Genomic DNA, 11421 nt, shown 5'->3' with positions numbered 1-11421 from the left:
GCCCTAATCTACCCTTTGGGAGAACGCGGATACGGAGTAGGACGAGGGGCAAAGCATCAGGCCATCGCAGTGAGGCTTCTTGACACACTTTTGAGAGATGCCGTTTAAGGGTCTGATTGGTACGCTCCACTACCCCACTGGCTTGCGGTCTCCAGGGCGTATGGAGTTTCCAGGGGATCTGTAAGGCATGTGAGATGCTTTGAATGATTTTTGACGTGAAGTGTGTCCCGTTGTCAGATTCCATCCACGGGGAGAGTCCAAAACGAGGAATGATCTCCTTAACAAACTTGAGGGCCACTGTCCTGGCAGTGCAATTACGGCATGGGAAGGCTTCTGGCCATCCGCTGAACCGATCCACTATAACAAGGAGATATTTGAACCCTTGGGTCCGGGGAAACTCAGTAAAGTCTATTTGCCACACTTGTCCAGGGCCCGGAGTGGGTTCTAGGGCAGCTGGTGGCACAGGATGTCCCAGTCGGGGGTTATTCTTTTGGCAGACTAAGCAGTCCGCTTGTACCTGGGCAGCCAGGGGTCGGAGTCCGGAAGTGATAAAGTATTTTCTCATTAGCTGGATAAGTGCTTCCCTGCCAGCATGAGTGGTTTGATGTAGTTTCTGCAGCACTGGCTGGATTAGGCCCTTTGGTAAGAGGACCTTCCCTTCTATGGAGCCATCCCTCCTTTTCCCGGAGACCGAGTTTGTCAGTTAGCTGTCTCTCCTCCCCAGAGTACTGCGGGGTTGGAAGCTCCCCTACTGATGGGATAAGGGCATGCATATGGGCGTTCTCAGTCTGAGGGGATGGCAGGGTGGCAGCATGCTTAGCCTCTCTATCTGCCCGGGCATTACCTCTGGCCACATCTTGATCCTCCCTTTGATGGGCTTTACAGTGTACCACCGCCACTTCCGAGGGGAGTTGTACGGCTTCTAGGAGCTGGAGGATTTGGGGCCCGTACTTGACCGGGGAGCCTTGGGCTGTCAGCGTTCTCCTCTGCTTCCACAGGCCAGCATGAGCATGCAGCACACCAAAAGCATACTTTGAATCAGTAAAAATGTTGACCCGCTTTCCTTTTGACAGTTCAAGTGCACGGGTCAGGGCTATCAGTTCAGCAAGCTGGGCAGAGGTCCCAGCAGGCAAACCTTCAGCTTCCACAGTGTCATGGAGGGTCACAACAGCATAATCCGCCCTCCTTTGCCCATCTATTACAGTACTGCTACCATCAGTGTACCACTCATAATCTGCATTTGGGAGGGGTACATCCTTTAAATCCAGACGGCTGGAGTACTGGGCATCTATGATCTCTAAACAGTCATGTTTCTGTTCCTCTGTTTCTGGCAAGAGAGTGGCTGGGTTAAGGGAGGGGCAAGGCTGTAAGGTGACTTCAGAGTTCTCTAACAGCTTAGCCTGGTACCGAGCAATCCGAGCCTGGGTGAGCCAAAGCCCTCCCTTTGCATCCAATACGGCTCGGACCATATGGGGAGTATAGATTTGCATAACCCCTCCCAATGTTAGCTTCTCGGCTTCCTCAAGCACTAGGGCAGTAGCTGCGACCGCCCGTAAACATGCCGGCCAACCCTTTGCAACCTGATCCAGTTGCTTAGAAAAATAAGCCACAGGACGTCTCCATGCTCCTAACAGCTGTGTGAGCACTCCTAGGGCCACCCCCCTTCGTTCACGTACATACAACTGAAACAGCTTAGAGAGATCCAGCAGGCCCAGAGCCGGGGCTTCCATCAATTTTCTTTTCAGGATTTTAAATGCCCTGTCAGCCTCTGGGGTCCAATAGAAGGGGCCATGATCTGCTCCTTTTACACAGTCGTACAGGGGTTTAGCCCACAGTCCAAACTCTGGGATCCATATCCTGCAAAAGCCTGCCATACCCAGAAATGCTCTGAGCCTCTTACGGTTACTTGGGGTAGGAACTTGACAGATAGCTTCCTTTCTTTCGCTTGAAAGCTGACGCTCCCCTTGCCGTATGTGAAACCCGAGGTACCGTACCTCTGGGAGGGCAATTTGAGCCTTACTCCGTGCTACCCGATATCCCCGGAGTCCAGTAAAATTCAGGAGGCTCATGGTGGCTTTAAGGCAGGGGGTTTGGCCCACAGTGGCAATTAACAAATCATCTACATACTGCAGAAGGAGGGCCTCCTCATTATCCCACTCCTCTAGGTCCCTGGCCAGAGCCTGGCCAAAGAGGGTGGGGGAGTTTTTAAATCCCTGGGCCAACACTGTCCAGCAAAGTTGCTTTTTAACCCTTTTTTGGTCCTCCCACTCAAAGGAGAAGATCTCCTGTGACGGGGTGGCAACTGGGATGGTAAAGAAAGCATCTTTCAGATCAAGAACGGAAAAATGGGTATACTGTCCCCCTATAGAAGCCAATAAGGTATACGGGTTAGGGACAAGAGGGTGCAGAGTCTTAACCCGTTCATTGACTGCCCTTAGGTCCTGTACCAGCCGATACGTGCCATTAGGCTTCTGTACGGATAGAATGGGAGTGTTCCAGGCTGACTGACATTCCCGGAGAATACCATACATTAGGAATCGATCTATAGTTTCCTGTAAACCTTCTCTGGCTTCCCTCTTGATTGGATACTGTTTTACTTGCACTGGGCCTTTCCCTGGTATGAGCTGAATAGTAATGGGGGTCTGGTGGGTGGCCTTTCCTGGAATCCCTGATGCCCACACGAGGGGGTACACTTGGTTTTCCCACGGGCTCCATTCTGGGGCTTGCATGGCTGAGGGCTCAACTGCAAGGGTCATGATCCATGCATTCTCAGGGGATAAGGTAAGGGTTATTTCATCCTCAGTAAAATGCAGGGTGGCACTGAGGCGACAAAGTAGATCCCGTCCCAGCAGAGGTGTTGGACACTCAGGGAGGTATACCAGCTTGTGGGATATAGTCCTGTTTCCCAAAGCGCATTCTGCTGGGGCATACACTGGGCACTTGGTGTCCCTGCCTGTGGCTCCCACCACAGTAAGGGAATCTGCTATTGGCAACTGAAGAGGCTGATTTACGGCAGTTCGGGCCGCTCCAGAGTCCACTAAAAAATCTATTTCTGAGCTTCCCACCCGCATCTTTACTCGGGGTTCCGGGGGTAGGGTGGTCCGTCTCCCCTGACACCCTTATTCCTGCTCCGCCATTGCCATCACAGAGGCACCCCCCTTTTCTTTCCTCTTTGGGCACTCATTTTTCCAGTGTCCCTCCTGTCAACACAGGGCACACTGGTTGAGACCCAGTCGTCTCTCCTGCGGGCCCGGACGGTCGCGTCCACGGCCCCTTCCTCCCCGGCCACTTCTCTTAGTGCCGGCCTGTACAGCTGTTACCATCAATCTCACTTGCTTTCTCTCCTTCTCTGTCTCTCTCAGACTATAAGCTCGGTTTGCAGTCTCTAAGATTTGTGCCATGGTCATGCCCATTAAATCCTCCTTTTTTTGTAACTTTCTCTTAATATCAGGGGCTGCTCTGCTCGTAAAAATTCCCTTAATAATTGACTCAGTTGCCTGATCATCGAGGTCTGCATTAGTGTTCTGTAGAATGGTGTCCCGAATACGCTGTAGAAAGGCCCCTGGGCTTTCTTTTAAATCCTGCATTACTTCATATGGCTTTGCCCAATTATTATGTCGGACAGCCAAGTGACGGAGTCCATGCAAAAGCAACTCCTTATAGGAGGTAAGGCGGGTCATATCCCTTTCATCATTTGGATCCCACCTGGGGTCTGCTCGGGGGACTTACAAGGTGTGGGTGTAGGGGCCGAAGGGGACACCAGCTCTGCCATTACAGTGGGGGTGGGGGTCTGGGGACTAACATTAGCTGCTACCGAACCAGTCGGAGTCAGATTACAGTGCTGTAAAATATCTGGTTGAGTACATAAAGTCAGAAACAAATGCGCATACATATGTTCATTCTATTTACCCATTCACTGACAAAACAAAACTAATTGGAGGATCGTGTTGTAATTAATTGACCCTCCTGGTGGCCACCACTCCTGGTCCTCTAGTTGATATTGAGGCCAGTCAACTGTACAGAATTGTTTTAATTGGCTCTTAGTCATCGGATCCGCACCAAATACCTTCCAGTTTGCTAGAATGCACTCTAGGGGCGTACACCGTGCCCTAACCCCTGAGCTCTGTCCCTGTCCCATACCTACAGGGTAACTCTGGGCGTCCCCAGGTTCCAACAGAGCATACAATCCGGATTTCAAAAGGTTCCTACCTTATCCAAGGGACCGGTTCTTCACCGTGGCCTGCAGCTGCTCCTCCCCCATGTGTAAGGGACCGGTTCTTCACCGCCGTCCACAACTGCTTCTCCACTATATGAGTGCGTTGCACCGTTGTGCCCTCCGGGGTCGATCAAATCGCGTCTCCTCCGAGGCCCCGGTGAACTCACCGGTGCGCACTGGGCGTCGGTTCTCGCCGCAATCCTTGACCTCCAGGAGGGGTCCGGGCAAGGCTAAATTGCAGCCTCTGGCCCACCCAGGGACGCCAAAAGCTGTTGCCAGCACCCAGTGCCGAGAGGCTGAACAACAGCTTGAGTTGGTTCGTTACCCGGTGTGCTACACCCAATAATCACAACGGGGTGGAGAAGCAGAAAAGTTTATTTGAAGCTTCAAATAGGTACAGGGAGATTTGAATCTCAAATCCTGTACACAGAGCAGGAAGTTACACAGGCTTTTATACATCCTTTTTCCCAGCATACTTATCCAATAGCAAGCTGCCCCAAGTATCCATATAGCCAGCCAATCCAGTTCCCAGCTAGTTCCCTGGTTCTCTGTATCATTTCTTAAAACATACATAAAGCTGCTTTATTCAGCATTGTTCTTTCATATCTGCCCTGTTTGGCCTTGCTTAGTTTCAGGCAGTCTGACTCCGCAGCATATTGTTGCAGATCCTCATCATAACTGCTGTGAGTGCCTCCAGGCTGGGGGCCAAGGACACTTGGGCCTAGTACGCAGAGCTGCTGCGAGTGCCTCCAGGCGGGAGGGGGGCCAAGGACACCTGGGCCTAGTGCGAGGGGGCTTCATTGACACTCGTGGTCTTCCATCCCCTCGAGTTACCTAGTGGCCATGCCCCAGTGTCCCCAACATGAATATTCCCTGCCTGGAGAGTGTTAGCACATTTCACACTCCGTTTTCATGTATCTTAAAGAGCAACTTCCCAGGGGAGTTTTTGTCTCCAGGGCCCTTGTAGAGCCCAGCAGTTGAGTTGTGTGATTAATGGATTTTTGGGGGGTCACTGGCAGTTAGAAATATCAGGAAAAAAGTTTCAGGTACAACTGCAAATGAAATTGGTCATAGTGTTTGGCAAATCTGATTAAAAAATGTTTCAGGTCAAACAAAATGTTTTGTTTAGATTTTGAGCATTTTGTACCATTTTAAAATTGTTTGAAATGAAACTGAAGAAAATTTCCAAAAGTAAAATAATCTTGAACTGAGAAATCAAAATGATTTAAAAAAATGTTAACCCAAAAAATCAAGATGTTTTGTTTTTTTTCTCTCCACCAAATGAAGTTTGGCAAAACCAACATGGAGTCATCAGAACTCTATGCAATATTCCGGTATCGGTCTCACCAATGCCATATACAGAGGTAAAATCACTCCTCGGTTCATTTATCCCAGGATCGCATTAACCCTTTTCCCACATTGCACTGCGAGCTCATGCTCAGTTGTTTGTAGACTATGGTCCCATTCAACAGAAGTTTGGAAATTTTGCCCAGATGCCAAACTTTCTGATTTATGAGTGATATTTTAAAGTGCTCTAAAACTCACATGCCGACTCTGATTCTACTTTAGAAGTGTTGCCAAGAAAATTAGCATTAATTAAATAGATGGAAGAGGAAACCCTTAGTAATCAGTTAAGATAATGTAGAACAAATCATGCTCCTGAATCATGCGACTGAATGTGATCAAAGAAAGCAAAACACGGGGTCATTTGGAAAAGAGTTGATGATACACAGACCCCCTAACATGTCCTGCTCATAACATTTTCAGAATCTGATACCATTTTTGGTGCAGAGCTGGGGAACATGGAGTGAGGTTCAGAGCTGTGAGAGGGAATGTGGTGGTCATTGGAGCAGCACAGGCGGTGTGGGGATTGGGAGAGTGCAAGCTGTGGGTTCTGCCCCTTTGCTGTTGTGCTTTGGTATAGCTACTGCGGGCCCAGTGCACCCCTATACAATGATCCTTAGTAATGGAAGGAATCCTCCAAAGACAAAATTTTGGAAAATTCAGTTTGATGCTAGAGCTTTGGAGAAGAATTGGATCACTTTTCTGTGACCCTTCAATAGATAAGTGATCATCCTCAAAGGGAACTCAGGTTTCTGAGAGAGCAGAACCATAAATTGGAAAAACAGGGCAGCTTCCCCCTTGAAGTGATATGAGATATTTGGAAGGGAAGAAAAATGAAGCCATATATGCCCCCCCTTCCCCTACAAATGCCCCTCACCCAGCAATTCCTCCCCATGGCTGCTCCACCAGGCTGAGGTAGATGACTCAGCAGCTCCCCTTCCCTCCACTGCTCCCCAATCAGGGGAAGGAACCCAGAACTTCCCGCTGCCTACAGGGGTAGGGAAGAGGCTCCTGGCTCCTCTTTTGCCCCCTCCAATTACTACTGCTTCTAGAGCAAAAGGGGAGGCTGGAGCAGTGGATGAAAAGATGGAGTAGGGAGGAGGCGTTTAGAGTTATTAGAAACTGGGAAACTTTGGGGAAAGGAGGAGCCTATACAGGAAGGATGAGCCCCACATAAATCAAAATGTAACCAGATTGCTGGGATGTAAAGTTGACAATTTCTGTTTCAGTGACACTGAGATGAAAGTTTCTCTGCACCCCCTCGATGTTCTCTGTGGTGTTCTGCTTTGCTCAGACAGTTTCCTACAGCAGGAGATCCTGTCCAAAATGTCCATGTGCCAGTTTGTCCTCCCCCTGCTGCGACCCACCCTCGACACCCCCAAGTGCACCCTAATACTGTTGGCCATGAGGGACATTGTGCGGAAGTGGAGGCCACACTCCCTGGCAGAGAGCAGAGGGTTCAGAGAGGAGAGCCTGGTGCTCACGTCAATGCCAACCATTTCTTTTGTGCGGATGGGGAGCTGCAGCTTCTCCAAGTCCAAACTCCTCAATGAGGTTCTCAGTCCCTACCAGCAGCACCACGATTTCTTTATTTCTAAATATTTCTAAATATTACTTCATCCTCAACTGCAAGAATAAGAAACCCAAAGAAACTCTGGGATTTCTTAATAAGCTGGCCTCAGTGTTGAAGCTGAGCAAATCACAGCTACTGGTGAAAGATCGTACCATGAATAATGCAGGATTTGTGAAAAAGGTGCAGTCCACCATAGGAACCATAGTGAATTCATCTCCCAAGACAGTGAGTTTGGAAGCCATGGCTGTGACGGCACGTGACCTAGGAATCCAGGTGGATGAGGACTGTCAGGCATGTCAGTGTGCGAGGAAATATACTGAAGAAATCACTGCAGAAATAAGAGATACAAAAGAGAAATGCTGAGACTCCAAAGGGACCCATGGAAAAACTTGGCTAAAGTGGAAAAAGAGATGTGCCGAATGAAAAGGCAAGGGGACGTGGCCACTGAAGACTATAAATCTGCGCTGAAACAGAAATGGTTAGAGATACGCAGACAGCAGAATCAGTGTGACCTTACTAATGGTTTGACTAAGTTTATCAATGGAATAGTACAGTTGAAGCCAGTGGAGAAACATTACTTTCTGAAATGGATGAAATTTAGCCTGGATAATATTGCTAGGGCGAATCTTTCTAAAATGCGGGCAGAGTATAAAGAGAAATGTGAAACTCCAGGAGTGGACCGAAAACAGCTGGAGGAATTAGATAAATTAATATCTGATAGTTCCTTGGGGGTGGAGCATTTCATGCGTGAGTTGGGGCAGTTCTATGAAGCTGAATGCTCAATGGTTAAAGAAGGGAAAATGGAAGAAAGCCAAAGACAATTCTCCCATCTCCCAGGCACAGCAGCTGACCTGATGCTGGAAGGGTTTCCTGTGGAGCTGATCGATGGAGATGCCTCCAACATCCCCATGAACTGGGTAGTAGATGTTCTAACTCATCTCCATAGCAGACTAGGGGACAGATCCAGAATGGTGGTTCTAACAGTGCTGGGAGTGCAGAGCACTGGGAAATCCACCCTTCTCAACACCATGTTCGGCCTGCAGTTTGCAGTGAGCAGCGGTCGATGTACGCGAGGAGCCTTCATGATGCTCATTAAAGTTACAGAAGCTGCTCAGGAGCTGCTTGGCTGTGATTTCATCCTGGTGATAGACACTGAAGGTCTGAAGGCCCCTGAACTAGCAGCACTGGAAGACAGTTATCAACATGACAATGAGCTGGCCACCCTGGTGATTGGACTGAGTGACATCACCATCGTTAACATGGCCATGGAGAATGCCACAGAAATGAAGGATGTTCTGCAAATTGTGGTCCATGCATTTCTCAGAATGGAGGAAATAGGACAACACCCAAACTGCCAGTTTGTGCACCAGAACGTCAGTGATGTGTCCGCTCATGATCAAAACATGAGGGACAGGAAACACCTCCTGGAGCAGCTGAATGAAATGACCAAAGCTGCAGCAAGGATGGAAAAGCAAAGCAGGGAAATGGCATTTTCTGATATTATGGAGTATGACCCAGCAAAACACAATTGGTACATGCCTGGCTTGTGGCATGGAGTCCCTCCCATGGCTCCCGTAAACATTGGATACAGTGAGAGTGTGTGCGAGCTAAAGAAATACCTGTTTGAATTCATTGAGAACCGTTCACGGAAAAGAGCTGGAAAGAATATTCCTGATTTTATTGAATGGTTGAAGAGCCTGTGGAAGTCAGTGAAACATGAGAACTTCATCTTTAGCTTTAGAAACAGCCTTGTAGCTGAAGCCTATAACCTGCTGTCTATGAAGTATTCTGAATGGGAATGGGGTTTCCGCAAGGAGATGTATCTCTGGGTATCTGAAAAAGAAACTTTTATCCAGAATCAGCTGCCAGAGACACTAGAGGGTGATCTCTTACACAGCGTAAAAATGGAAGCACAAGGGAAACTACAGCAGGGAGAAGAGAAGCTCTTGAATAACTTAGAACAGTATTTTAAAGGTGAAGCTCCAAATTTGAACCTGATAGAAAAGTACAGAGAAGATTTCAAAAGGAGCGCAAATAGCCTCAAAAGAGAACTTGAAAATAATTCAATCAGTAACTGTGAGGAAGCAATTCGAATACGAAGAGGACAGCACAAGATAGACATTATCCAGTCTGGGTACAAGCAGAAAATTGAAGGGAAAGTTGACAGACTCTTGGCTGAATGCCGAAACAGAGAAGATAAACTAGACCATGAGAAACTGAAAAAAGAATTTGAAACGATGTGGCGAGAAACCTTGTCGGAGTTAACACTCTGTACTTTACAGAAACGTCAAGTTGTTCAAGATATGGATCTCCAGCTGAGAAAGGATCTGGAGCATGGAGGGGGTGCTGTCGGACAGATACTACAACAGGCAAAAAGCCTGCTGGGTACGGAATGAAGTCTTTCAAAATGAAGAAGGAATACTTAAACCTAAAATGGAGCAGAGCAGTTGTAGAATACTTCTCACAGGAATATTACTGTAAAACTGAAGAGCTTGCTAGATCTTTCATGAATGAATGCAAAAAATACATTGAAGAAAAAGTTAAATCCAAAACAGACTATGATGAAACCTATTGCGGAGAACTGCTGCATATGGTTAATGAGAGGTTAAAAGAGGAGGATATTGAGAAACTTCACACTTCTCCTTTGTTTGAAGTTGACCTGAAGCTTCACATTTTGGGGGAAGCGGCTTGTGCATTTCAAAAGCTGCACGAAGATTTTGTCAAAGAAAACGATCCTCAGCAACGTCTGGAGAAGCTGAAACCTCAGTATTTCTCCCTGTTTATGGATCTCTATTTGGAAAAGGATGAAAGCCAAACAAGGGCGAGGGATTTCTGTGATCAGTGTCTCAAACCTGCCCTGGTAGACTATGTGTACAAGGTACTTGGAGTGCAAATAGTGGATGACATTCTCAGCAGTGAGCAATCCATTACATACACGAACCGGAGCTTTTTTCAGTTTGAGCTACTGAAGACGCTGTTGAAGGAGAGCAACTTTGACAACTATGTGAAATACATTAGTACATATGAAGATTTTGTCCAAACCTGGATAAGGAGTCAGCTTTTGGAACGCTACAGCAAGATGAAAGACTTGGGAGACATCGAGAAAAAGATTCTGTCCCCAGTGATAGATAAAGTCAGGAAGGCTCTTAAATGTACCAGTGTTACAGAGAAAAACACAGTCTCGGACTTTTTAGATTCTGTTTGCAAAGAGCTGCAGACGGACCTAGTCAGTTCCAGGGATAATTTAGTGGGGATACGGTTTATAAATACAGCAAGTATTAAAGAATTTTCTGATTTTATACCAACTTTACTTCCTACTCTGGAACATCAAATCTTAGCTGAACTGAAAAGTATAGAAGTTGAATCAAAACTCTCTAAACTGTCACTGAAGCCTGTGGCTGAAATCTTCAAGCAAGTGTTTGGCTGTGGGAAGCAGTGTCCATTCTGTAAGGTCCCCTGTGAGGCAGGAGCCCCTAGTCACAAGCAGCACTTTGCATCAGTGCATCGCCCTCGAGGATTAGGGCAATACAGGTTTCTGTGTAATAAAAAGCTTGTCTATGACATATGCTCCTCTGCTGTAATTGGCAATGGTACATTCCAAAATTCAGACACGAAGTGGATTGCTCATCCCTACAAAGAGTATCTGAAGTATTACCCAGACTGGAGCATTCAGCCAGATCCCAGCATAGAAGCTTCTAGTTACTGGAAGTTTGTTTTTCAGAAGTTCAATCAGGAGTTTGCGAAATAGTATAATGCTCTACCAGCTGATCTCCCAGAGGACTGGGGCACAATAACTGAAGATCAGGCACTGGAGAGCATAAAGCAAATTTTTAACAGGGAATAAGCAATTTACTGAGAGTCTGTTTACATGACGCAGTGCTTGAGATCCACTAATACATCACCAGGACAGAGCACAAACTCCAATTGCATTAAAAATAGGAAAAACCTCTCAAATGGATACAGACTGTAATATAGTAATTGATTCTCTGTTAGAGCAACTTCCCAATAGAAAAGCTAATACAGGAAACTGCTTAACTCTGAGTTCACACTTACCTAGAGATATATATTATTTACAAATCTGCATACCTGTCTTCATTTCCAATGACTACACTACTTCTTAGGCCTCAACTGGAGTATTGTGTCCAGTTCTGGGCGCCACATTTCAGGAAAGTTGTGGACAAATTAGAAAAAGTCCAGAGAAGAGCAACAAGGATGATTAGGGGCCTGAAAAACATGACCTCTGAGGTAAGATTGAAAAAATTAGGTTTGTTTAGTCTGGAGAAGAGAA

At 47.0% G+C, this 11421-nt stretch overlaps 1 protein-coding gene across 1 annotated transcript; it reads left to right on the top strand.

Moving 5' to 3' along the window:
* The first annotated feature begins 5939 nt into the window (after positions 1–5939).
* On the top strand, positions 5940–11210 carry LOC119566265 (interferon-induced very large GTPase 1-like). The gene is given in 3 exon segments (XM_037898664.2): positions 5940–7470; positions 7473–9512; positions 9515–11210. Coding segments are annotated over 3 exon segments (3768 nt in total). The 5' UTR covers positions 5940–7109; the 3' UTR covers positions 10882–11210.
* Positions 11211–11421: the final 211 nt, after the last annotated feature.

This window comes from Chelonia mydas, chromosome 6 (genome assembly GCF_015237465.2).
Source record: "Chelonia mydas isolate rCheMyd1 chromosome 6, rCheMyd1.pri.v2, whole genome shotgun sequence".
Classification (NCBI taxonomy): Eukaryota; Metazoa; Chordata; order Testudines; family Cheloniidae; genus Chelonia; species Chelonia mydas.
This window is presented reverse-complemented; position numbering and strand designations above follow the sequence as displayed.